Source organism: Phyllostomus hastatus, unplaced genomic scaffold, assembly GCF_019186645.2.
Source record: "Phyllostomus hastatus isolate PE091 unplaced genomic scaffold, TTU_PhHast_1.1 phas_contig_198, whole genome shotgun sequence".
NCBI lineage: Eukaryota > Metazoa > Chordata > Mammalia > Chiroptera > Phyllostomidae > Phyllostomus > Phyllostomus hastatus.
In genome coordinates, this window is record NW_025333715.1 from 4879982 (window position 1) to 4907034 (window position 27053).

The 27053-nt window shown below is 62.2% G+C and overlaps 2 protein-coding genes across 5 annotated transcripts; one reads left to right on the forward strand and one right to left on the reverse strand.

Annotated features, from left to right (window-relative positions):
- CHADL (chondroadherin like) lies at window positions 1–8874 on the forward strand. Its single transcript, XM_045834768.1, has 8 exons — window positions 1–8; window positions 990–1127; window positions 1272–1440; window positions 1980–2917; window positions 3017–3683; window positions 4207–4373; window positions 5275–5445; window positions 8652–8874. Exons 1-8 carry the CDS (start codon window positions 1–3, stop codon window positions 8872–8874), a joined length of 2481 nt encoding a protein of 826 aa, XP_045690724.1.
- Window positions 7290–27053, reverse strand: L3MBTL2 (L3MBTL histone methyl-lysine binding protein 2). Of its 4 annotated transcripts, XM_045834759.1 has the most exons (17): window positions 26938–27053; window positions 24288–24528; window positions 22982–23115; window positions 20965–21088; window positions 20044–20123; window positions 18318–18435; window positions 17774–17908; window positions 17428–17516; window positions 14206–14437; window positions 13764–13840; window positions 13494–13598; window positions 12662–12809; window positions 12470–12552; window positions 11919–12153; window positions 11401–11466; window positions 10333–10443; window positions 7290–10016 (listed from the first exon to the last, which is right to left on the reverse strand). In XM_045834759.1, exons 1-17 carry the CDS (start codon window positions 26959–26961, stop codon window positions 9904–9906), a joined length of 2115 nt encoding a protein of 704 aa, XP_045690715.1. In that variant the 5' UTR covers window positions 26962–27053; the 3' UTR covers window positions 7290–9903. The 4 variants fall into 4 exon arrangements, with proteins under 4 accessions (XP_045690715.1, XP_045690714.1, XP_045690713.1 ...); XM_045834758.1 differs by having other exon boundaries at window positions 7290–10443; window positions 14206–14404; XM_045834757.1 differs by having other exon boundaries at window positions 7290–10443.

Below are 27053 nucleotides of genomic sequence, written 5' to 3' on the forward strand. Positions count from 1 at the left end.
ATGGCGGGGTGAGTCTTCGGGGCCCGGGGTGGGGGCCGGGGGACTGGGGAGGCGGAGGGGCTGGAGTTGAGCCCCCGCCCCTGTCCGGGCTCTGCCTGGGCAGAGCTTCGCCAGGGTCTCCTCGAAGGGGGTCCTGAGGAGAGCGGTGTGGGGGGACGCGGCTGCTTCTGTGGCTGGTCCCTCGGGGCCTGTCTGAGAACTCGGCAGCCCTCTGAGCCCCGGAGCTTGTCCCTGGGACCCGCCCCCTCCTCCCAGCTGCCCCCCCCCGCCCCACCCCCAGCCTCAGCCTCCCCACAGACTGGGGAACACCACCAGCCCCAAGGCCAGGGCTGGACCCCGGACCCCAGGGAGACTGAAAAACAGATGATGACAGAGCACTGAGCAGAAACGGGGGAGCCTTGGGGTGGGGGCCCAGGCCAGGGGTCAGAAGGGGCCGTTCCGAGGCCCTGACAGCTGAGAACGGAAGGAAGAGCCGGGTGCCCTGGGTGCCAAGCGCAGACCTTGAGGAGTCTGAGCCGGGACCCCCCAGCACAGGCGGGGGGTGGGGGGGTGCTGCAGGGCTTCCCTCGGGGGTGCCGGAGCCCGGCCGTGTTTTGGAAAGTTCCCTTTGGTGGCTGGTGGTGAGCCGGGCCCCGGGGAGGCCAGGAGACCCTGAGGCGCAGTGGCTGAAGCTTTGGCTTCAGAAGGTGTAACGGGGGAGGGGGGAGAGTGGACAGAGGGGTGGACAGACCCTGCCAGAGGCCCAGCCACAAACCTAGACCCTCAGGTCTCCACCCAGCCCTGGCTGGCCAGCGGGTGGCGCTAAGACGAGGGGAGGACAGCAGGGGCACAGACGGGGAGGAGAGGCTGAGCCGCGCCGGCTCCCCCGTCAGGGCGGCTCTGACCAGCCACTGAGGTCCCTCGAGGCTCTTGGGCCCCACAGCAGCACCTCGGGCCCGAGTCTGACCCCCAACCCCAGCCAGGCCCGAGTCCTCCCCTCTGGCTGCCAGGCCGCCTTCTCGAGGCGGATGCGGCTCCTGGAAGCTGGCCACCGAGCTCACGCCGCGAGGCCCAGGCCTGCCCCTGGACCCCGGAGCCTCAGCGCAGCCGGGCGCCGACGGGGCCACCGGGCAGAGAGCTGCAGGGATGTGCCAGGTCGCCTCTCTAAGCCTCCGTTTCCCCCAGCGTAGAACAGGGCCGGCAGTGCCTGCCGCATGTCGGGCCTGGGCTCAGTGAGTGGACAATGTGGGACCCTGCTCCTGTGAACAAGGGACTCTCCTTGTGTCTGCCAGGCCCCAAGGGGTCTCCTTGGTCCTGCTGCTTTTCCTGCTGCTGCCACTGGGCCCGACTTGGCACGCGGCCGCCCAGCGCTGCCCACAGACCTGCGTCTGCGACAACTCCAGGCGGCACGTGGTCTGCCGGCACCAGAACCTCACCGAGGTGCCCCACGCTGTTCCCGAGGTCAGCAGGGCGAGGCGGGGGGTTGGGGGGTGGCACAGCGGGAGGAGCCTGGCCTGGCATGGGAGGGTCTGCCACTGCCTGGCTGGGAGGAGACCTCGGAAAGTAACTTTTCCTCTCGGAGCCTCAGTCTTCACGTCTGTAAAATGGGGACGACAACCGACAGCAGGTAGATAAGCTACCTGAAATCCTGTGTGATTGGCACCAGTGGGTGACCTGTAGGTAAATACCGAATTAGTTGCAGACGCCGGGGCAGAGAACCGGGGGTATACTGGGGGAAGATACAGTCTCTGCCCTACAGGGTCAAGAGCTAGAGGGTGGAAGAGGAAGTAAACGGGCAGTGACCATTCAGTGCGAAAAGCGCGAGAGCTGGGGGTGCCCAGGTGGCTGGGGAGGAAGGCTTCCCGGAGGAGGTGTCAGGGCGCAGGATGAAGAGAAGGAGGGAAAGGTGACGTGGAGGAGTCCGAGGTGAGGGAAAGCGGCCGGCAGCGCTGGCCGTAGGACTCACTGCGCTCAGTCTCCCCTCCTCTCCGCCCGCTCAGCTGACCCAGCGGCTGGACCTGCAGGGCAACGTGCTCAAGGAGGTCGCCCCCGCTGCCTTTCGGGACCTGCCTCACTTGACCCACCTGGACCTGCGGCACTGCCAGGTGGAGCGGGTAGCTGAGGGCGCCTTCCGTGGCCTGGGCCGCCTGCTCTTCCTCAACCTGGCCTCCAACCGCCTGAGCGCGCTGCCCCAGGAGGCGCTGGACGGGCTGGGCTCGCTGCGGCGGCTGGACCTGCAGGGGAACACGCTGGAGGAGCTGCGGCCTGGGGCGTTTGGGGCCCTGGGGGCACTGGCCACACTCAACCTGGCCTACAATGCCCTCGTCTACCTGCCCCCCATGGCCTTCCAGGGGCTGGTGCGCACCCGCTGGCTGCAGCTGTCCCACAACGCGCTCAGCGTGCTGGCCCCCGAGGCCCTGGCCGGCCTGCCCGCGCTGCGCCGTCTCAGCCTGCACCACAACGAGCTGCAGGCCCTGCCCGGGCAGGCCCTGTCCCAGGCCCGCAGCCTGGCCCGCCTGGAGCTGGGCCACAACCCATTCACCTACGCGGGGGAGGAGGACGGGCTGGCGCTGCCCGGCCTGCGGCAGCTGATGCTGGACCACGGGGCTCTGCAGGCCCTGGACCCCAGGGCTTTTGCTCACTGCCCACGCCTGCACACCCTGGACCTCCGCGGAAACCAGCTGGACGCCCTGCCGCCGCTGCAGGGCCCGGGGCAGCTGCGCCGGCTGCGGCTGCAGGGGAACCCGCTGCGGTGCGGGTGCCAGGCCCGGCCGCTGCTGGAGTGGCTGGCGCGAGCGCGCGTGCGCTCGGACGGCGCCTGCAGGGGGCCCCCCCGCCTGCGAGGAGAAGCCCTGGACGCCCTGCGGCCCTCAGATCTGCGCTGCCCAGCAGACCCGGCGGAGGAGGAGGAGGAGGAGGGAGAGCGGGCGGCCCCGAGGCCCCGCGCCCCTCCCGGCGCTCCCGAGGAGGAGGAGGGCGGGGCGGCCCGGCCCTGCCCGCCCGCCTGCGCGTGCGCCCCCGAGTCCCGGCACGGCAGCTGCGAGAGCCGAGGCCTGCGGGCCGTGCCCCGCGGCTTCCCCAGCGACACCCAGCTCCTGGACCTGAGGCAGAACCACTTCCCCCTGGTGCCGCGAGCGGCCTTCCCGGGCCTGGGCCAGCTGGTGTCACTGCACCTGCAGCACTGCCACATCGCGGGGCTGGAGGAGGGCGCCCTGGCAGGGCTGGGCGGCCTGCTCTACCTCTACCTCTCCGACAACCAGCTCTCGGGCCTCAGCGCCGCCGCCCTGGAAGGGGCCCCCCGCCTGGGCTACCTGTACCTGGAGCGCAACCGCTTCCTGCAGGTGCCCGGTGCCGCCCTGCGCGCCCTGCCTCGCCTCTTCTCCCTGCACCTGCAGGGTAACGCGGTGGGCCACCTGGCACCTGGGGACCTGGCAGGCATGCAGGCCTTGCGCTGGCTCTACCTGAGTGGGAACCGCGTCACCCAGGTGTCCCCAGGGGCGCTGGGCCCAGCTCCGGAGCTGGAGAAGCTGCACCTGGACAGGAACCAGCTGCAAGAGGTGCCCACTGGGGCCTTGGAGGGGCTGCCTGCCCTCCTGGAGCTGCAGCTCTCGGGGAACCCGCTCAGGGCCCTGCGGGACGGGGCCTTCCGGCCTGTGGGCCGGTCACTGCAGCAGCTGTTCCTGAACAGCAGTGGCCTGGAGCAGGTGGGCACGGGAGGGGTGCGGGGGAGGCGGCGCGGCCCTGTGCAGTGAGCACTCACTCGGCAAACACTGCCAACCCCCCAGTGCAGTGCCGGAAGGCCCGGGGCTGGGCATGCGGACCCTGAGATGAGCCACTCGTGCCTGCCCTCAGGGAACCCAGGTGTGAGTGACGGCAGGTGGGATCCAGCGCCACTCAGACAGTCCTGCCAGGGAGACACGCAGGAGGGAGGACGTGTGTCCACAGAGTCACCCACTGCTGCGCACCTTCAGGGCAGGGCTGGACCCCCAAGAGGCTTTGCCATTACTGGGGAGGGTTCAGGCAAAACAAGAAGAACCATGAACCAGGGGCCCCGGCATCTTGCAAAGGGGAAGTGCTTTGGCATCAGACAAACCTATGTTGCCACCGCCACACGGCCCTTCCTGCCCGGCCACCTTGGGGGTCCCCACCCCCCTTCTGCTAGGGGAACATGAGCCTCTCTGTGTAGTCTGACAAGAACTCACTCCTGGGCCTGGCGCCTCCTTGCAGATTTCTCCTGGGGCCTTCTCGGGCCTGGGGCCCCGGCTGCGGAGCCTACACCTGCAGAAGAACCAGCTGCAGACCCTGCCGGCCCTGCCCGGCCTCAGCCAGCTGGAGCTGGTCGACCTCAGTGGCAACCCCTTCCGCTGTGACTGCGAGCTGCTCCCACTCCACAGGTGAGTGCCTCCACCTGGACCCCAGCCGGGAGCCTGCCAGCTGCCCTCGATCAGGCCCCCACCATCTCCCCAGGGCGCCGCGTCTGCCTGGCTGAGCAGCTCTGGGGGCAGGGGCTGGCGCCAGCTACCTTTCCCGGGGCAGCCAGTGTGCACTGGCTTGGGGTGAACTCTGAGCCTCAAGTTCCCCATCCACAGAATGGGGATGAGATCCGCTCAGCCCGGTGGGGCTGGACCTAGTCAGTGCTCGTGGGCACTTCACATAATCCCGTGGGAAAGCAAGGGGGGCCCTGGAGTCCCCCAGACCCGGCTGAAACCCAGCGCTGCCTGCCTCTCTGCCTCGGGCCACATGACCTCCCTGTGCCAGGTCCTCCTCTGTAGAGGGGACGACAGTAATCGTGTCCATCTCGTGGCAGTGGCTTGTGAAGAATTACATTGAGCCCTGGCTGGTGTGGCTCAGGGGACTGAGTGCCGGCCTGTGAACCAGAGGGTGGCAGGTTTGATCCCCAGTCAGGGCACATGCTTGTGTTATGGGCCAGGACCCCAGCAGGGGACATGCCAGCGGCAACCACACACTGATGTTTCTCTCCCTCTCTTCCTCCCTTCCCCTCTCTAAAATAAATAAATATTTTAAAGAATTAAAAAGAAAAAGACTGAACTAGTTACACACATAGGTTGGTTGACCGGTGCCTGGCCCACCAGCCCTTTGTAGCTGTCATCACTATGGCCACCCCCTCGTCACAGGGGGGATGTGCGGCTGGGAGTGACTGGCTCGGGGTCCCAACAGGTGAGCGGCTGAACCGGGGTTCTGTCCTCGTCACACACGAGGCCCCGCCGCCCCGGACTCTCCAGGACCCCGCGCTCTCCCCAGGACAGCTCAGCACCGTGGGTTCTCTCCCCTCAGGTGGCTCACGGGGCTGAACCTGCGCGTGGGGGCCACCTGTGCCGCCCCTCCCAGCGCCCGGGGCCAGCAGGTGAAGGCTGCAGCCGCTGTCTTTGACGCCTGTCCGGGCTCGGCTGCCGGGAAGGCCAAGCAGACGCCCAGTGCCAGGAGAACCCGCGTGGAGGGCAGGCGGTGGGGAGCAGACACGGTTGGTCCCGGGGCGGGGGCGGGGAGGCCTGGGTGGGCGGGCCGGGTTCCAGAGCCCCCGGGGGCGGCGGGTTCTCGATCAGGGCAACGACCGGCCGTATTGCTCCTGCTCGGTGACACCCCGTCCCCGCCCCTCCCCTCCCCCACCCTGGACTGGGCCCAGGAGGTCTGCAGCAACTCACTAGGCCACAGTGCGCTGGACCCGACACCCATGAAACCAATCCCGCTGTCACTGTAACTGCTGGGTCGCTGCGGACCGGACCATTTCCCACCCTGGCCTCAAGGGCCGGCTGGTCCCTGGGGCGGGCGGGGCGGCAGTGCCGATGCCTCTGCTGCTCTCCGGCCACAGGCTGGACCCCACTGCGCGTGAGCCCACCATCCCCTGGACGTTACGTTCACCATCCCGGCAAACACACGCACACTCAGAAGCTTAGTTGCAGCGAAGTCTCGCGGCACATGGGAGAAGAGAGAGTGGGATGTGGGTGCCTCTCCGCGTGTGTTGGGGGTACCTGGGGGGGCCGCAGAGGAGCAGCCAGTCCTTACAGAGGAAATGAGAGCGGGGCCAGGGGGCATTGGGAAGGTGGGCAGAGGACCTGCACCTTGAAAGTTTGGGGCGCCTGAGGACCATCAGGTGGTGTTAGTTCCCTGAGGCGGCCAGAGCAGAGCGCCGCAAGCTGGGCATGTTGACTGTCTCACGGTTCTGGAGGTTAGGCGTCTGAGATCGAGGCAGGGCCACGCTCCCTCCGATGGCTCTAGATCAGGGTCCTTCCTGCCCTTCCAGCTTCTGGGGTCCCCGAACACCCCTTGCCCGTGGCAGCACAACTCTGGTCTCAGTCCCCATCTTTAGACGGTATTTTCTGGTGTCTTTTATTTTTAGAGAGAGGAAAGAGAGGGAGAGAAATATCCACGTGCAATTGCCTCTTGCATGCTCCCCGCTGGGGACTTGGCCCCAAACTCAGGTATGTGCCCCGACTGGGAATCGAACTGGTGACCCTTTAGCCTGCAGGCCGGTGCTCCATCTACTGAGCCACCCCAGCCAGGGCTCTCCTTGCGTCTTTACATCCTTCTCTACATTACCTCCTTGGGTGCCCAAATTCCCCTCTAATAAGAAGCCATATTGGGTTAGGGTCCACCCTAATGACCTCATCTGAACTCGTTACCTCTGTGAAGACTTTTTCTAAATATGGTCTTGCTCTGAGGTCCAGCCTCTTTGGAGGGACGGAATTCAACCCCCGTGTTCCTTGTTGGGGTAGGCTGGGAGTGAGGACGGAACCCCTAAAAAGACCCCAAGCTGGAAGTGAGCAGCTCCGCCTTAGAAGCAAGGCCTCGGTGACAACAGCAGGGCGGGTGTCGCCTGACACCGTGCGGCCCCTACTTGCTGCCAGGCCTCGTGCTGACCAACAGCACCGGCTGCCCCCGTGTGAGCCCAGGGAGCCCAGGGGCCGACCTGGTGGGTCCACCCCCAGCTCAGGGCTTTCGTCAAAGGAAGCCCCCCACTCTGGCTGGTGTGGCTCAGTGGATTGAGCGTGGGCCTGTGAAATAAAAGGTCGCCTGTTCGATTCCCAGTCAGGGCACAAGCCTGGGTTGTGGGCCAGGTCCCCAGTAGGGGGTGTGCGAGAGGCAACCACACATGGCTGTTTCTCTTTCTCCCTCCCTTCCTCTAAAAACAAAATCCTGAAAAATCTTTGTGAGCCATCCAGCCACCCTCTCTCGACAAGATATTCCACCCAAAGCCGGGCCTGGGGTTCTAGGTTTTCGTCTTTGTTTCGCTGAGAGGGGCCGGTCTCTCCCTGGAGCACAAAGGAGTCGGAGGACGAGGGCCTGGGCCCTGGAGGGATGTCCGGGAGTGGGTGCTGCTCTCGCCGAGGCCCAGGCCGGACCAGGCACGGCTCTCCTTTGACGCCCGGCCTCTAGCCTGGCGCGCGGCCTGTGGGAGACGCTTACAGCCGTCGCGTGAACAACCGAGTGCAGAGAACCAGCAGAGCGGCCAGGGCTTCCTCCCGCTGCAGTCATTTCAGTCAGTCTAAGCAACCAAGTCGCTGGACCCCAGTGAGCCCTCTTACCCTCGCGGGCCTACTGCGCAGGCGGTAAAAGCTGTGTATAGGAACCGGGGCCGGGCAGAAACAGCCGTCCCCTTGCCCCCTGGCCCCTCGAGCAGAGCCTAGGGTGGCCTGGGTGACAGGAAAGGGGTGTGTGTGTGTTGTCCCTCAAGCACGTGGATTTGGTCTGACCGCCACCCAGGAGCCACTGTGCGGCAAGCAGCAGGAGGCGGGGCGTGTCCCTCGGCTCGCTTCCCAGCCAGCAGCCCCACCGCCGGGAGACCACCGGGGGGTCGAGGTGGCGCAGGCTCACTCTGTGCCGGGAGTGCAAACGGCCCAGAGGGCCACACTTGCACCTGCGACACACCACACTGACATCTGTGCCCCAGGAACACCGGTCGTTCCCACCTCCGTATCACACACACGTCCCGCCGGGCCCTGCAGGGGGTACGAGGGACAGGCCAGGCACAGGCTCGGCCTCGGGGGAGCTCAGGGTCGCGGGGAGGGAGTGGCAGAAGTGAAGATATGTCTTCATTTCCGAAGACATGAAGATAATGAAGGGAGTGGCTCTGGAGACCAGCGCTCAGGAGAGACAGGAGACACTATTCTCGCCACGGTGGCCTCACCTCGTCCCTGTCCCCGAGGTGGTGCACAAAGCGCACTGCTGAGAGGACCAGACGCCCGACGGAGTGCGTTTATTGTCTCGCGTCTGGAGGCCAGCCCAGGGCTCCGGTGGCCGCCGAACCCATGCCCCGGCTCTGCCCGGGGAACCGCGGGGCCGTGGCGCCTGCAGCCGACACGCCCTCACCCGAGGGGGGACTGAAGGCCAAAAGGCCGCGCCGACCGTTTCCCCAGGATTCTCCGGTCAGAACTGGACCCTCACTGGCAAGGGGATGGCTGTTACTGGGCACGTCACCCTCGGCAAAGGCAGGGCTCCGCGAGCAGGCCGAGGGGCCGGAGCGCAGGCAGAGGCCACCCCCCTCCCTGGGGGCTGATGCGCTGACCGGCAGAGAGAGAGAGAGAGAGAGAGGGGTGGACAGCGGTCCCTGCTTCTGGTCATCATCGTGCTCCAAATCTAGTCACTTCCTGGAGCCCTCGGGCTGTACCGACAGGCCGCTCTCCGCACTGTGCGGGCCTGCCTCGTGCCTTCAGCAGGAGACCAGGCCGAGCCCTCCGAACTGACCGGAAACCGGCTCCCCGGGCCGCGCTCCCCATCCCCGGGCAGCACCGAGCAGCCCAGACCCGGAGCAAACAGCGTGCGGCGCGGCAAGCACAGGCCACGCCCCCGACGGACCGGCTCACGGGGCCGCTGGACTCCGGCCAAGCGCGGCTGCGCCCCGAGACCCCGTCTGCCCACCCGGCGGCGCGGTCCTAGCCCCAAACTTGGGAGGAGAGAAAAGGGCCGAGGCCACAGCTTCGGCCTCAGGCTCCAGAAAGAGCAGGTCACGGGGACAGGACTGACGGGAAAGGAGAGTTTCCAGGGGGGCTGGCCAGGGAGAGAAGGCCGTCGTGTGGGCAAACACTGGGTGGCCTGGAACAGAGCTCCAGAGCGCAGCGGAGGAAAACCTGCGGGCAGGGGTGAAGGGCTCGGACGGGAGCGGAGGGGGAGCCGGGAAGCGCGCCCTGTCACCCCTCTTCTCGGGTGGGGGCTCCCCCACACCCAGGCCTCGCGCCCCTTCCACACGCCGCCCGCCCTCCCCAGGGCGCACGGGCTGGTGTGGCGGCCCCTCTCTAGGCCCCGGGCAAGCCCCCCGGCCCGGCGGGCAGACCCCGCCCGTCCCACCGGCCCTTGCAGAAGTGGGAGTCAGGGCTCCCGCCCACAGAGGAACAGGTCCAGGCCGCCTCACAAGTCACTGACACCGACCTCCTGGTCACTGCCTCCCCGCGGCCCGCCAGAGCCCAACCCGGGAGGCAGGGCAGGCCACTTGGGTGCAGTAGACAGAAGCCGACCCCGCACTCCGCTCGCCGTCCGTCAGTGACTGTCCCTCTCAAGGGCTGCTGCCGACTTTTATTGGCGCGACCTGCCGGGCACCCGCGCGCGCGCACTCTCTTCACTGCCCCGTCTTGCAGTGTGACCGGACGACAGCCCCACCCCGGCACCGGAGGGCTGCGGTGGGCGTGGGGGGAGCTACCGGGAGGGAGGGCTTGGGAGCCTAGCGGGGGAGGGGCCGCTTGCGGACCAGTGCGGGGGCTCCAGGCGGTCCCAGGCACCGGGCCTTGCCAGAGAGGGCGGAGGTCACAGGGCGGGTCAAAGGAGACCCTGGCTGGCCCTTCAGTGCCGGGGACCCTCAGCACCAGGCCGAATCTACGCAAAAAGGCTCAGCCTCCAGGTTACAGTGGGCTGGCGGTGACGGAGGAGCCCTGGGCTGGTGTCCTGGGTGGCCAGGCCGGCAGCAGGGACAGCTCAGGCGTCTGCCTCCCGCTTGATGTTCTCAAGGGACACAGGCAGCTCGGGCCCCGGGGCCTGGTCGGGCGAGGCTGCGTCCACGTGCTCCTCCTTCACGCGCACAGTGACGACTGCAGAGGGGGCGTGGGAGGCGGGAGAGAGAGGAGAGACCGCATGGAACTCTGGGAGGGGCAGGGGCTCAGGGTCCGGGGGAGGGGTTCCGCTTCCCGCGGACGGGGGCGTCCGGAGGGGGCGGGGAGGAGGCCGGGGCCGCCCGGCTCCGTTCGGGTCTGGGGCTGGGTGTGTGGCCGCCCTGCGGGCCCGGGGGTCTGCGGACGGCTGCTTGGCGCCCGGAGGGCTCCCTGCGACACTGACTGCGCCTTCCTGTGCCCAGGCGGGGAAGGAGGAGGGCCGCCTCTGAGCCCGGGAGCAGGCCGGGGCTCTTACTCTCATCAGCACCGGACGAGACCTTGTCTGCGGCCTTCGGATCCTCCTCGGGCAGGGCCTGCCTCGACCCCTGCCTCAGGGGCCGGGTCTTGGTCGGCGGTATTCTTTTCCCTTTGAATAAAAACGGAATCGGACCCCGCGTTAGGGTTTTATGCTCGGGGGAGGCTTGGAGGCTGGGTCTCACGCAGCGGGTGGGACAAAGGGCGGAGGCGGAGGCGGCGCCAAGTCCGGGGAGCTGGCCTAAGCCCCTGACATCAGCCCTCAGGGCCCCGAGGCCCGGGATCAGAGCGCTCCACACCCTCCCCCACGATCTTTTTTTTTTTTAAGATTTTAATTCACTTATTTTTAGAGGGAAAGGGAGAGAAACATCAATGTGTGGTTGCCTCTTGCATGCCCCCTACTGGGGACCCGGCCCACAACGTAGGCATGTGTCCTGACTGGGAATCGAACCAGCAACCCTTTGGTTTGCAGGCCGGTGTCCAATCCACTGAGCCACACCTGTCAGGGCCCCTCCCATGACCTTAACCCTGCTCTGGGACCCACCCACTGGCTCTCTGTCCCATTTCGGTCACCCTCTTCTCTGTGTGGTGCCAGGTCATGGACACCACCTCACCGCCACTGGCCCGGACAGCTCTGCCTCCACCACCCCCTGCCCCCTTCAATCCGATGCCCCCTGAGCTAAGCCTGTGCTGGACCCGTTGGGAGTGGGGCACCACCTAGGGAGATGACCTTGAAGCTCTGTGGCCACCCTGGCTCCCACCCCTTAGGCTGGCGGCCTCGGGGAGCGGCTCCTGTTCCCGCCAGCACCTCGGACATTCAAGCCGGTCTCCACCCGGGGGCCGCAGGGCCGGGTCCCTTCCCTTCCTTCTCAGACACAACCTCGTCTTTCCCGCGGCATCCCAACCACCGCCAGACACCGAGACTCCCTGCAGGGCCACAGGGCAAGGGAGGAGATGGGGTGCCTGCCGTCGGTACCTAAGTGACAGCTCCCAGGGACACAGGCCCGGCTGACGCCAGCCCCCACGCCAGCCCCCACGCCAGCCCAGGCTGCTCCAGAGCACCACTTACTTTTCTTTCCAAACTGCTTCTTTTTCTTTTTCGTGGCCTCTTTGGCCTTCAGAGGTGCAGTGGGCTCTATTGTTGAAAAACAAGGACAAGAGGTGAGGAGGGCCTGAGAGGACAGGGGGCCGAGGCACATCCCGAGACCCCTGCCCACCCGCACCAGCCCCCCATACGCACAGGATACCCCGAGAAGGAGAGTCAAAGCTGGGCAACGAGAGTGGGGGAGGGCCGGGGGAGGGACTGGAGAACAGCGGTCCCTTCCCACCCTCGTCACCAGGGCTGCTCCGAGGGGCCTGGGGGGGTTTACCTGGGCGCATAAGGGCACGAGCAAATGACAGAGTGGGCAAGATCAAGGAAGGAGCTCTGCAGGCCAGAGGGAGAGGGAGACAGAGCAGTCAGGAGCAAGGGTGGTCCGGGAGACTTCTCGGCCTCATGCCCAAGGACGAGGCGGGCACGGGGCCGGGGAGGGTCGGCACGGAGGAAAGGGAAAGTCAAGAGCCCCTGGGGGCTGCAGGAACCCAGACCTGTGGCCACGGGCGGCTGGAGCTGGTAGCCAGTGAGCTCGCACCAGCCCACGGGGTAGATGTCCGGGGACTCACAGTCCACCCACTGGTCGTACTCGCTGTCCCAGCCATCAAAGTGGATGCTGAGCAGCCGGTGCACCACCCGTTTCACCGTGGCCACGCAGATGAGCCGGGGCTCCATCAGGTCCACGGCCTCCAGCTTCATGCCCACCTTGAAGCCGTGGTTGGGGCAGTCCTGGGGGGCAGGAAGGAGGCAGTGACCAAGCCGGCCCGCTCCCCGGCCCAGTGGGGCAGAAATTGGGGGGGAGAGGTTTGCCTGGGGGGGTGGTCCCTCGGCCCCACTGTACTCTGTGCCCAAGCGCCAGTCCCTGCGGGAAAGGGAGCGACTGAACTCTTGGGCACAGCGCCCGTGTCGGGGCCGGGACCCCTCCCCGGACGGGGCTGCTGGCAGCAGTGGAGACTCCCTGATGGGCAGGCGGGGCCGGTTCTGAGGCCGGTTCTGAGGCCGCCCTGGGCCCCGCCCCGCCCCCGCCCGCTCCCGGTCTCCTCACCATGTTAAAGAGTCTGGACGGAGCCGCTTTGGACTTGGTCTTCTCCAGGTAGGCGTCCCAGCTGAAAGTGTGCGTCTCGAACCCTGCAGGAGCAGAAGATGCAGATGCGGAGGGGGGAGGGGAAGCGGGAGGAGTCCAGGGAGGGGCCAGCCACCCAAGGGGCGCCTGCGCCTTGGCCGGGCCACTCAGTACCTTTTGGGGGTGTGAGCTCGATGTCATTCTTTTGGCAGAAGGTGGCTGGGAAGATGGCGTGGGAGGAGGCGTGGTAGCAGAACCAGTCGGAGCCGTCCGTGGAGGGCCCCCCATCCACAGAGAGCATCAGGTAGCCATCCAGGAGGACCTGGGGGTGGTCGAATGGGGGGGCAGACACAGAACACGCTATCACGAGCTGCACCCCCACACCAGGGAAAGGTGGCTGCGGTGGGGACTCGAGACTGAGGATCCGGCCGGAGCCAGGCGTCAGCTCGCCCCAGCGGCTGCCCCAGAGCGCTCTGGTGGTCTGTACCCCGTGCCTGTGAGGTCACTGACCTCCCTCCCCAGAGGGCGGTCCGCGCCCACAGGGACCATACGTCCGTCTTTTTGCCCCTGTGCTCTCGGTGGCGAGCATGTGGACCCGGCCCGGAGATCGGCCGAACGGACAAATCAGCATGTCCCCCAGGAGGGCGAGGTCGTTTGCTCCTCGGGCTGCAGCCATCATGGAGGAGGTTTTAGCAAAGCAGCCCTGCTGTGGCACTCGGCCAGGCCAGCACCCAAAGGAGACGGCATGTGGTGGTGGGGAGGTCCTCGGGGAGGTGGCAGGGCATGGCCTGCACCTGGCCAGCTGGCGCACAAGCAGGATCGGACCGGAAGGTGACCGGTCGACACCGGTCCAACACCCCTCGGAGCCTGCTGAAGGCAGGTGGCGCGCAGGAGCAGCACGGTCTCCTGCCCACAAACACCAGGCCCCCAGGGGCACACGGCCCGGCACCCGCGCCCTCCCCTGGGAAAGCCGCACCGGAGGCCGCAGGGCCAGTCCCCGGCTCACCTTGCAGATGGTTGCCACGCAGATGTTGCCCAGGTTCAGGGGGTCGATGGCCTCCAGCTTCATCCCCTCCTCGAACCAACCGCCTTCTGTGTAGACGGCTCGGACCTTAAAGGAACAGGGCAGGTGGGGAATCTGGGCCCGCCCAAGTGCAGGGCCGGCGGGGCAGGCCTCGCCCGCCACAGGCCTGGAAGGAATCGGGGCGGGGGGCAGGGTCCCCAGGCCTGGAACGGACCGCGGTCGAGGGGCAGGTGCCCCAGGGCTGTGCCTCACCTTCTTGAACAGGTACGGGACGGCATCACAGTAGATCTTCCGGAAGGTGGGATGGTGGGCCATGTCGCTGCGCCTCTCTTTTGGGAAGACGGCAGAGGGAGCGAGGGAGAGAAGGGAGTTGAAGGCTGCCAACGGGGCCATCGCTACACCTCCCGCAGAAACGTGGGTGCTGCCCGGCGCGTGCTCTGACCTGTCCCTGCCCCCCTCCCCGCCCACCCAGGCGAGGGGACCGAACCCAGCAGGCACTCTGACCCAAGGCAGCGCTCAGACCCACGGCCCCGGCTCTTCCCACGGTAAAGGAGGAGAGGGGCCTGCCACGCGGAGTGACCTGGGTCTCTCTGGGCCTCAGTCCTGCCACTGGCAGGGCGGACAGGACCACGGCTCGCACAGAGCGCTGTCGTGGGCACGGGGGTGCCGGCACCAGGCCCTGGGCTCTGCTAACCTGACAGCTTGATGCCGTGGCCGACGCGCCGCGACCACCCCACGGGGTGGACCAGGGGGCTCCACATGTGGCACCAGAAGTCGTCGTCGCTGTCGCCGTCCTCGTAGAGGAGCCGCAGGCGGCCCCCAATCACCGTGTCCACCACGGCCATGCGGGTCCGTGACACCTGGGACTTGTCCACCACCTCCAGCCGCATGCCCTGCCGAAAGGGGTACTTCATGCTCTCCACCATCTGCAACACCAGAACACAGGCCTGCTGTGGGCACGCGGGCCGGCCCTCCACCCTCCTGCTCCGTCTCTTACACGCGGGCGGGGGAAGGGGGAAAGCGGGGTGCAGCCACCCCGACCACTAAGGCGGGAAGTGAGCCCTCCCCAGCCCCTAGGACGACAGCGAGGGAAGGCAGGCCGCCGACAACGTGCACGCCAGAACGCCAGGGAGCCACGCTGACGGGCGTCACTGACCCTTCCTCAGAGGAAGGAGACGGGCCCCGGGGAGGCCGGCCAGCTTGCCCAGAGCCACCCTCAGGAGTGTGGGGCTGGGCCTCGAGCCGGGCCTCCAGCCTCCAGCCTCGCGCTCGTCACGGGATGTGCACTCTGATCCGGCAGGTGCCCCGCACGGCCCCCTCCTTCCGGCCCCTGCTGACCGCACACACGAGCCTCCGTCCAGAGAGCGGGGTCCCGTGGGCTTCCACTCGCCCCATTCCAGCCCTGGCCTCACTGGGCTGCGGCTCTGAATGGCTGTCCTAGCCCCTAGGTAGCAGCGCCTGCCCTCACATGTAGCAGGGGGACGGGGACCCCAAGAGGCCCACGAGCTGCTCTAGAGAGCCCCGATGGCGGGCACGCGTGAGCGGGCAGGGGCTTCTTTGTGTGCTGTGACTCTGGTGAGGACCGGGCACGGCGCGCTGCAGGGCGGGCCCAGCCCCGGGGCCCTGCCGGTTCCGGGAGAACCAGCCTCAGCCTGGCCCGGGCGGAACAAGCTGTGGGTTTGACATCCCCCCCGCCCAGAAAGGGGAGCGTCTCAGAGGTCACAACACAGCCACCAGGAACAGCTGACACAGTCCTCACAACAGACACTCCGCCCTCAGCTCAGGGCTGGCACCACCGCCCCAACGCCAACACCAACACCGACGGGCCAGCCTGCCCACTCAGGAGAGTGAGAGACGCAGGGGCGGCCGGGGTGGGGCTGCCTCCCGGCCCGGGCTCTTCCAGACACAGCCCCTTGCTCTGCACCCGCCCAGTGCAGCCCATGACCCAACACCACCTCACCACCCACGTCCGTGGCCGTTTACGGTCACCCTGGAACGTGAGCTCTCCAGTGACAACAGCTGGTTTAGGTCTGATTTCCGTCTACGGCCTCAGTCCAGAGCACAGAGAACCGGACATACGGTTAGTGGTCAGTTCATGGTCTTTCTCCGCAACGAACAAACGCAGGTGACCCGGGCTGATGGGTCATTAATTCGAAACATTTTACTCAGCACCAACCACAGCGCCGGCCTCAAAGGGCACGTCTGAAGTCTCCTCCACAAACCCCGCCCCTCTCTCCTCCCCTGCCTCCGTCTTCACAGGCGGCCGACACACAGTAAAGGCGAGCCCCCCGGCTGGTCCCTGCGGAACCCTGCTCTGCCACCCAGGGGCACACTCTCTCTAACTCAGGCAGAAAGAGGCCGCCCTGACACCCACAGCGGCCGTGCCACCACAGCCGTCCGCCTCATCCTGAGACGAGGGCCAGCCGAGAAAGAGTGAGCCGACCCTCCTCGGCAGCAAATCCGTCAGCTGTGCAAGGCACTGTGGGAAACGCAGGTGAAAACAAGTGCACGGTTTTGTTGGGAATATGAAAAATAATAACGTATAAAGAAATAAACAGCAAAGGAGTAGCACCTACTGAGTTCAAATCAGGGAAAGATCAGTTCTACTCAGGGAAAAAAAATCCCGAGGATGCTTTTTTGAGGTGCGTGAAACGACCCCTTGCTGAAGGCCAGCTCTCTGCCAGCTAAGGCGGTGGCGGCCACCTTGACCCCTGGTGTCCGGTGCCTTGGCAAGATGGCCCTACCTCCCACCCCGTCCTTGTTTTCCAGTGCTGGCTTCCATACCACCCATGCCCTAACCATCAAGGTCGAATTCAAATGCCCCTTTCTCCACGAAGCCTTCCTTGATACCTGCTCTTCCTGAGGTCACAAGGCCAGTTCAATTTCGTACCTGGCAGCACCTGCCCCGCACCCCCCACACACTGCTGGGACACCCAGGCTCCTGCGGGAGCGGGCCCACGGCAGGTCTGGCACACAGAGGGCGAGAGGCTCGGTCTTCACTGTGCACCCCTGAGAGTCCTTTGAATTTTTACCACGTGGATGACTTTGTAGGTTAAAGAACTAAATATGTTTTTAAAAATATTTAATTAATTCACTTTTAGAGAGGGAAAGGGAGGGAGAGAGGGAGAGAAACATCAATGTGTGGTTGCCTCTCATGCACCCCCATCCAGGGACCTGGCCTGCAACCCAGGCATGTGCCCTGACTGGGAATCGAACCAGCGACCCTTTGGTTCACAGGCCGGCACTCAATCCACTGAGCCACACCAGCCAGGGCAGAAGTAAGTTTTAAAAGTTACAACTGGAAGTCATATGCGTGATTCTGAAACACATCCCCGGTGCAGAACCAAGGCTGGTTTATAAATGACTCGTTTCCTCTGCCGGACGGGAGAGTCCTGGACGGCAGGGTCCGTGTTCCCACAGTGCCCTGCACACAAATCCTTAACAGTCAAGTCTACGGGATGAGCCTCCTGAACAGAGCTGAAAGCAAGGGAGGGCTCTGGAAGAACAGCCGGCACACGCCGCAGTGTGGCCGGTGCGGCTGGCTCGGACCCCGGGTGGGGCGGAGGCCGGCGTCCGGCTGGGCAGGCAGCAGGAACTGCCGTCCTTCCTTGGGAAACACAGAGTGGCTACGGACAATGAAACAAGGGATCGGAGGGTGAGCAATCCAACGAGTAGCGGGAAGCACATAAAATGGGAGGAGGGAGCCCTGGCTGGGTTGCTCAGTTGGTTAGAGTGGCATCCCAACACACCAAGGTTGCGAGTTCAATCCCTGGCCAGGGCATACAAGAGTTAACCAATAAAGACATAAATAAGTGGAACAACGAAAACTGATGTTTCTCTCTCTCTCTCTCTCAAAACTTTTTCTTAATGGGAGGAAGGAGATCACTTGGGACACCCACAGGGCTCACTGCCAAACCTTGATATGGAAATCCACGGGAAGCGTCCTGGAGCCCACCAGCCGTGTCATGAGGTAGCCCTTCCAGTCGGTGAACTTGGCATGGATGGCTGCAAGACAGAAGATTGCTGGTTACGTGCTGACAACACTCCCACCGACAGAGGGCGCCAAAGCCGCTTATTTCCGCCTTTTCTGGCCAGCAGCCACCTCGTCCCACAGAACTGGGTTCCAAGTCCTGGACCTGCCACAGAGCCCCTGGGACAGAGGAGGCAGGTGGGCTCTGTTCGGGCCCCGCCTAAGACAGACGACGGCCCTTCTCCCAAGGGCCCGGCACAAACCAGCACAGGGAGCCCCCTCATCAACTCACTGCGAGGGGGCACCAGGATCTTGCTGTTGACGGCGCACCAGCCGATGGGGTGGACGTCCACGGTCCCCAGGTTGCACCAGAAGTCGTGGCTGGCGTCATTTTCAAAGCCCTCGTACCGCAGCAGCACCCGGTACCCTGGAGGGGGGGAAGCACCGGTGAGGGGAGGCGGGCCGGGGAAAGATGTGCATATCTCCACAGGCCTCCCCCCCAGCCTAACGCGGACCCCCCGCTGCCTGCTCCCGAGCTCCCTCCAGGCACCGTGGTCTCCGCCGTCCACAAGAGTCACGGCCACGACAAGCCCACGCCACTGACTCGGAGAGCAGTGTGGCATAGTGCGGAGAATCAACTTTCTGTAGCCTGATTATCCCTGGAATAGACTTAAAAAATGGGGGTTTCCACACTCACCACGCTCTGTGGTCCCCTCCAAGGTAGGCAAGAGTCGCATGGAGCCAGAAACTCCAGCAGGTGTTTTTTTTTTTGTCCCAAAGCCAATTGCTGCCTACAGCACTGCCTGCCCATCTGGAGACGCCAGAGGAACACCCACCTGCGGCCTGGACGACAGAGGCGATCCAGTACACCCGGCTGGGGAGCACGGCGTCGCTGTTGAGCACCTCCACCTTCATCCCCTTCATCACATCCTCCCACTGGTCATAGAGAGGGACCTGGGTGGGGGCGAGAGCCCAGGGGCAAGGGTGAGCTGCCCGGACTGGCAGGGAAGAGCGCCAGCCCATGGCTTCCGGGGTCCCCGTGGCCTGCGCCTTCTCCCTTCGCTCGCTGTGCACGGAGAGCCCGGCCCGGGACCAGGGTGAAGGGAAGAGCACAGTCAGGGGAGGGACACAGGCGGGCAGGGGCGAAGGCCAGAGGCCCAGGGTCGGACAGCCCTGACCGCTGCATCGTCTGCAGCCCATCGCACCTGTGCCAGCCCGTGGCACACTGTTAAGACAGGTGCAGGCGCTCACCACGTGCCGAATACTCCCTCCTCCCATCGCCGCTCGAACCCGGGCAGTAAGGACACAGCCCCTGGTCTCAGCCGTCGCCACGCCGGCTCTCACAGAGCTGGCCGCCCACACGTCACTCCTGGCACGTTCTGCCCCCACCTCCCTACCCGGTCCCCTCCTCCTGTTAAAAGTGCCCCGACAGCAACGGGCCACTTTCTGGGTGCTTTCCCGGTAACTCATCTTCACTTTGCTGCCAACGGCACCTTGACTCTCCTTTGTGAAAATTCACCTTTTCTTCGGTTTCAGCCCTAGATTAAGCCAACTGGGGTATCCTGTCCCATCTCCCTGGCCACAGAGATTGGGGTCATCACAGAACCTAGAGGTGGTCAATACCACCCAGGCACGAGGGCGGGCTTTCACGGAGCACAGGACTCAGACGTGTTAAATTGAATGCAAGGGGGATGGTATCCACCCTGCAGTGAAAACGCCGACGCTGGGAGGGCTCAGAACTCAGGGCCCCCAATGGGAAGGACATGCACCTTCTCCAGGAATTCAGGGGGGAGAAGAGGCCGCACTGGGGCCCGCTTTTCACCGCTCAGGGCGCCCTGCTGAGGTCAGGGGCAGCTCAGGGAGGAGGTTTCCTCTGGAGCAGCGAGGACTCCGGGAATAAAAGACGCCTCGTCCTGGGTTTCCTGGCGGTTTTGGAATTGCCTTGGAAGACAAAACCAGACTGCTGCTCTAGGCCTCTCCCCTGGCCTGCAGACCTCCCCAGGCTGCAGGCGCTGTGGGTTTGGTGCTGCCACGCCCAGCCCAGCCCCGCCCAGCCCTCAGGGCCTTGCCCTTCAGGTGCTTCTCAATGACAGGGGGTCAGGGAGCCCTTCCCGGAAGTGGGCTCCCGGGGGTGTCCCCACGGGCCTCCTCGGGACCTAGGGGCCCGGGGTAGTTCAGAAGCACCAAGTGTTCGCTCAAAGGGAAAACATGAAAAACGGGAAGGAAGGAGAAGAGGATTCCAGATTTGGCTCTCAGACAGAAACCCGCACAACGGGCCGTTATGCAAACAACACAGTGGGGACCTCAGAGGGGAAGCGCACTGCCAGAAGCCCTCAGCGGGGCTGGCGGGAGGACTGCCGAAGAGGAGTGAACAGGAAGGTGAACAGGAGTGGCAGAGCCGGGCCTCAACCACCCAGACCCACCACTGCTCTCCCAGTGCCAGGTGCCGATGTCGTGTCCAGCCTGGAACGATGCCCGCGGGGCAGCTGGGCGAGATGGGTGGTGGGCACCTGGTCCCCAGCTCCCCCTCCCCGCCCCGCCCCTCCCCGCCGGGGCACTCACGTGTTTAAAACAGCTGACGGGGGCAGCCTTGTAGCTGTGATCCTTCAGAAACTTGCCCCAGTCGAACCCCAAGACCAGCGCTGCGGAGCAGAAAGGAAGGGGTGAACCTCCCAGCGCAGGCCGGGAGCTGGAGCAGCAGCCACCCTGGGAACCCGGCCCCCAGGGCCCCGGAGGAGCAGGTCCGGTCCCCGCCACAGCAGCATCTTGATCCTCAGCGCGTGGGGAGGCCACCTGTCCCCATCCCTGCTGCACTAGTGGCCGTCGGGACCTCATCCTAAGGCCGCCAGACTCTCGGGAGCAGAGGAAACGTTCAGAAGGAAATGTCTGACCTTTCTTCCCCCAAAGAAAAAAGAAGTTGATACCCCTAACCTTAAATTCCTCAGACCTCCCCTGACCTTCCATTGGCTGTGGCCCATCTAAGTGGGTGGGGGGTCACACACCCAGGCCCCCCCCAATTCCTGCCTGCGGAGCTCGGAGCTCGGAGCCCGGCTCCAGCCAGGAACTCAGGTCACCCACAGCAGAGGTACTCTGTGCCTACATTTAATTTGCTCAGTATTGCTACACACATTCAGAAAGAAAGTTTCCCTTTCTTATCCCACCACCCCTCTCCCATCTAGATCTGGTTCCCCACTGCCCCAGGAAACAGAAACCACAGGGCAAAAATCAGTGCAAAACAGCAGCTGGTTGTTGGCTTTCCGAACTACCAGTGGGGGGCCCACCGTTTCGGGGTGACTGAAGGGATTTTTCTGGAGTAATTTCCACAACACCCACCGGCGAGGACGATGCAGCCTGCAGCAGGCCCGGGGCCGGGCGCGTTCTAGCCGGCCACCTTTCCCCGCTCGCTCCCAGGGAGGGCCACCCCGCCCCAGCACCCCGCCCGACCCCCTCCGGCTCCCAGAGCACAGCCCTCTGCCCACTCACCGTCCTGCCCTGTCGGTGTCCCATCTGCCAGCTGCCCCGTCCCCTGCGAGTGCAGGAAGGCTCCGATTTTGGCAGACCAGGCCGCTTTGTGCAGGACCTTGGCTTTCTTGGTCGGCGGTTTTCCCTGAGGGGAGGGGAGGCTGTGTGTAGCCCGCGGGCTCGGACTCCAGCTCTGGATTTGGGCGGCCTAGGTTCAAACCTAGGCACGGGCCCAGTGACTTAAACTCTTTGGGGCTTCATTTCTCCATTTGTAAATCAAGGTAATACTAGTAACAATGCCTAGCTCAGAGTGGGGTTGCCAGGGTGCTAGCTGCTCTAAGAGCCTGGCACTGAAGGAGGGCTTAGCTGTTGCTCAGTGGGGAGGGCGCCGGCAGCGGAGCTCAGAGCAGAGGAGGACACCTGTTCCATCTTTTAAACCTTCGCTTCCTCCAGGCACCCTTTGCTGGTGGCTGACCCCTCAGTCCCTACTCAGCCCGGCTCGTCCACAGACTAATGGCAGAGAACGGGTTTCAGCGGCGTCTGTGAACTGAACCGGGAGGCAACATCGTGTCTACACATGAATGTTCCGGAGAGGGTCCCTGGCTTCCACCAGGTGCTCCCAGGGGTCCTCTCCCGAAGTTAAAGGACACAGGTCTGGTCTGTACTTTGTGACTTAACGGCTCATCAGAAAGGTCTGGAGAATTTATTAGGGAGACCAGTGAAGCAGAAACGTAGGTTTAAAGCCTACACAGACGGAGGATCGAATCCTGGCTCTCCAATTTTATGTGTACCTTTGAGCAAATCGCTAAAAATCTTTGACCCTTCAAAATAGGAATTTTTAAAAACTAATTTTTTAGCGACCACTGCCTAGACTGGGAGTGCCAAGCCCTTAGCAAGCACCGCAAACTGCAGCTACGAACGAACGACACCATCAGCTCGCCGAGGAAGGCCTCGGCTACAATGCACAAAATGACGGAAACGACAGTAACCGCCCCCTGAGGGGAGCAAGTGTACGAGGCGCCGAGAGTAAGGCCAGGCCCACTGACTTGCAGTGAACAGGAGCAGAGGGCCTCCAGCTTTGCTGCACCTCAGGACCACCCAGGGAGCCCGAGTCCAGGCCACGCCCCGTCCCAGCTAAGTCAGATCTTGGGGACCGGGACCCAAGCATCAGTGTTGTCAAACCCAGCCAGGAGATCGCAACGTGCAGTCAAATCTGAGGACCGGTGTCGTGAACAGCGGCCACAGCCACCGCGAGACCACACGAGGCCGGGCGCCCGAGACCCGCGTTCGGCCTCAGCCCGCCGCCTCCCTCAGAGCCGCCCCGGGCGGTCTTCCTCCTCTCCGGACCGCCGCACGCTCGCCGACTGGCTGGCGTGCAGGCTGCACAGCACGGCAGCACCCTCCCGTTTCTGGAAGCCCCGTGAACGCTGGGCGGGCGGGCGGCTCCTCGGCCGGAGCATCGCCCGTCCACCAAAAAGGGTGCAGGTTCGGTTCCTTGTCCGGGCGCGTGTGGGAGGCCACTGATCAATGTTTCTCTTTCCCCCTTCCTCTCTAAGACCAACAAGCATATCCTCAGGTGAGGACCAAAATAACTAGACTAATGAATTAACTCTATGAATGTCAATCATCAACTAGAGACGGGTGAGACTGTCTGGATGGCCGCCTACGACATGGAGTCAGAGGCGAGGCATCATCAGCTGTCCAAACCCTCTGTGGCAGAACATTTATGAGAGTGTGGGGGAAGGACCAAGGGTGTCAGACTCCCAAGAGGTCCTTGTGTAAGACTTACTGAACACATCAGACTCTGAGGGGTGAGGGCGGGAAATGAAGCTCCAGGAATCTGCAATTTGATGAGCTCCATAGATAGATTCCTCTGCCCTCCAAAGTTTGAGGTCATAATAAATACCAGGAAATTTACAAGCTGGGATGGATGCAAGCAAGACCCTTCCCAAGCCCTCCGGGCCCCTTGCCCTCAGTTAGTTAGTTGTCTCAGCACCCCAGGCCCCGGGAAGGGTCTTCCCAAGTGACTGCCTCTCACCTGTAATCTAGCCAGGATACTGGCTTTCTTGGAGTTGGAGGAGTAGCTCCTGGAACAGGAGACACTGCAGAATCTCTTGGTCTTGGAGAAGAAGGCTTCCCTTGTACCCACGATACCACACATCTCACAGACAGCTGGGAAGAGAACTTGGCACGTGACTCACCTGACACGGTCACCCCACATCAAACAAAATGACGGGCCTGTCAAAACCTGGGCCCTGAGTTAACCAGGCAAGTCCCGAATTCCTGAATCTATTTCGCCTAAGATAAGCTGCCTGGCATCGCTTGGCCATGTGTCAACAGTGAAAACCCATGAAGAAACACATGAGTGTTGGGAGTTTGCAAAGAGGAAAATGAGAAGAAAAAAGTGCCCAAGTCACTTAAGGTCTATGAGTCCATTTTCTTCTCATCCGTAAAGACACTGAACTAGATCAGTGTTTCAATCTTGACTTCCCATTAGAATCACTTGGGGAGCTTTAAAAACTGTCCAAACCAGAGACTCTAATAATGTCCATCCCGGACAGAGAGCTCTTGCACTACATAGTCTCTGCTGGGTCTCTCTATTGGTAAAGTTCTAAGATTCTAAGAGAAAAATTAGAAGAAGATAGAAGGAAGATAAAAGAAAGGTGAGAAAGGAAGAAAAGAGAGGATGAAGAGAAAGGAAATAAGATTCAACTGGCAAAGTCTTAGATAATTTTTCTAAATGCTTTAGGCACCAAGGAACAGCAAGGTCCTTGCAGACCGTCTAGCCTGCCTGTCATAGGCAGGCCGCGTGCTGGAGACCTTGATACTGATCCAGCAGCTGTCTAGGCACCACCTCTCTGAAGCCAGCTGGCTTCCAGGTATTCCCTGGGGATGCTTATCTGCCCACCCCCACCCTGGGGATTCTGTATTTCCAACCCACAAGCTATTTCTTATCACTTCCTGGAAGACAGTCAGAATACTTTAGGTGTCCTATCTTCTCAAGGTCCAGGCTTAAAAATCCACCAGTTATTCACACAAATGTAGAAGTAGCACCATATTCATGGGTAGCATCTAATATGTGCTGTGAATAAAACCAGCTGTACGAAAGAATGAATGAAATCATGATCTGATTTCATGACTGCATTTTCAGACTGCAGCAGAGGAGACGACCCTTGGGCACACTTGGAATGCTTCTGTCTGTCTAAGGGGTCCTTAGGTATCTGATCCCTTACATTTAAGATCCAACAGCCCGTGACACCTGGATGCCCCACATGGCCTGTATCCCCCTCATCCCCCTCAGCCTCTTTGCAACCTCCCCGTCTTCAAGGACACTCTGAAGGCACCTGGCTCGGAACCACTGCCATCCAAGGAGCGAGGAGTCCCAGGGCTGAGCAGGTGCAGCGGGGAGGTGGGCAGCTCCCCTGCTTCCCTCTCCTCGTTTTCTGCTTCACTGGACTCCTCGAGATAGGAGCTGCTTTCGCTGCCCGCACTGCTGTTGTAGCTCCGGAAACTGTCGTAGCCTCCAAAGAGCTCTAAGTCGTCATCTTCCTCCTCTTCCTCCATTGGTTCTGAAGAAGGAATCTCCTAGTGCAAGACAGAATGGCACACATCAGGCAGGAATCACAGTTGGCTCGGTGCATGGGGAAGGCGGCTGCGGGGTCTGCCGTCAGCACCCTTTCTGGTTCTTGGTCTGCACTTTCGGGCAAAGTGGCAGGCGGAATCAAAAAGCCCTTTGCAGACACCAGAACCATTACTCTTGTCCATCCACTTCTCAACCCAAATTCAACAGAATAGCTTAATGAGACAGAGGGAACATGTTTTAGGAATTAACCAAGCTCCTTCTGTGGATTTGTAAGTGATTTGTAACACTTTAATATAACGTTATTCAAATAGAATACAATGATATGAAGATATGCTAAGTGAGGTGCCTCAGGAAGGCTTTCTAGAAAAGATACACCACACATCGGCCCTCCGTATCAATGAGCTCCACATCTGTGGAAAGAAAACATCAGTCTGTGGGAGGATGTGCGTAGGTTATATGCAACTACTACGCTACATCATATAAGGGACTTGAGCAGCTACAGATTTTGGTGCCTGTGGGGGGTCCTAGAACCAATCCTCCAGATACAGAGGGACAGCTGTGCAAGCACATCTCGTTTATTGTGCTTTGCTTTATTGCCCTCCACAGATACTGCAATTTTTACTAAGTGCTATCAGCAACAAGATTACAACTCGCTTTATTGCAGTGGTCTGGAACTGAACTCATTAGAAATTCATTCTTCCCCTTTTGGCATGTGTACACCAAGATAATCTCAACCCCCAAACAAGTTGGAGAAAAGCTAATTTGGGACTCAGACTGCTGTAAGAAGGGTTTGGAAGACAGAAGACACACTGGCCTGCCTGGCGTAGCTCAGTTGATTGAGCGCGGGCTGCGAACCAAAGCATCGCAGGTTCGATTCCCAGCCAGGGCACATGCCTGGGTTGCAGGCAGCAACCGCACATGGATGTTTCTCTCTCTTTCTCTCTCCCCCTCCCCTCTCTAAAAATAAATAAATAAACAAAATTAAAAACGTGACAGAAAAAAGTAACAACAAAAAAAAGACACACTGGTTTTTATAGCACAGTGGTATGCACCAGAGCTGGGGACTTGGCTCTGATCCGAGCTAGACAGCTAGATGGGGGTCCTAGGGCAGGTCATTTCACCTCTCTGGGCCCCAGGCTTCTCATCTATAACATGATACAAACACCTGGCTCACAGAATGGGAGATGTAAATGAGACACTGGGGATGGGTCTACCCAGCACGTGGTGGAAAGGGTGTGAAGAGTCTGGGCTCTAGGCCAGGGCTCAAATACCATCTCTAGTTTTTACTAGCTGTACGATCTGCAGCACATTAATATTCCAGTGCCTCAGTTTCCCCATCTGTAAATAAGGATAATACCACCTACTTTACAGGCTTGGGGGCGGAGCGTAAGGGTTAATACAGGTAAAGCACTGGGAACAGTGACTTGCATACAGTAAGCGTTCAATAAATGTTGGCAATTATCACTGGTTAAAAGCATGGCATTTCAAACAGATTTGTTTGAATCCTGGCTCTGCCACTTAGTATCCGCATACTTTTGTGCAACAGTTAACCTCGCTGCTCTCAGCTTCTCCATCAGCAAGACGGAGATAATGCCCAGCCTTCTTCAGAAGACTGTTATGGAGACGGAGATGTGTAAAGCCTAGATCTGTTTCCAGCAGCGACAACTCTAAGAGTAGCTATTATTCTTATTTTCTACTTTATCATTACTCTCCTTTACCACTGTAGAATTTTTGAGCTATTCCATTTTACGTTTGCAACTACACATGCAAATATGCCAGAAAGGAAACTGAATTCAGATACAAGGCGATCAGAAGCCAAATGATGAAAGCGTAAGTGGGTTCCAGGGCGAGGTGACGTGCGAAGAGCCTGACTGGTCAAGCCCGGGAGCCTGCCGGACTTAGGGCCCGCCCCCTGCACTTCACAGCTGGGGGAAGCGCCTGCGGAGTCTCACCACCTGGCTAAGCCTCAGCTACTCGAACCATGAGAACGAAACAGTCACACCGGACTGCTGAGTACATTGCGAGAGAATGCACGTGAACGCTCTGGACACGGAGTGTTTATGAAACTTTAATCTCCCTCCACGTCACACCAGGATGTGACAGGCCTCACAATCCCCAAAGAACACGACCACGCGACAGGAAGGACGAAAAGATTCCAGAGCTCTCAGACCCCCAACCGAGCTCCCCTTCCCCAGACCAGGGAGGCTGTTCCTCCCACGGCTACTGGCCAGTCGTCGGCCCCAGCACTATCGGCCAAAAAGGCGACACCAAACGCGCCCGGCCCACTTCACCCTCCGTTTACCCATCCCTCCCTCCGCCCGAAAGGCGTCGCTAAAAGGCTAATGGAGGGTCCCGCGAGCTGGGCTCTCGTTGTTCCCTCTCCCAGACACCGTAAATCCTCCCCATCTCACCTCCATTCCCCGGGGTTTCTCCATGAGACCTAACACAATTGCTTCAACAGTCACCAAGTGCAGGAAGCCATGTTGGCCTCGCCGCTTACCCCGAGGACGCTCATTGGCCGCCTTCC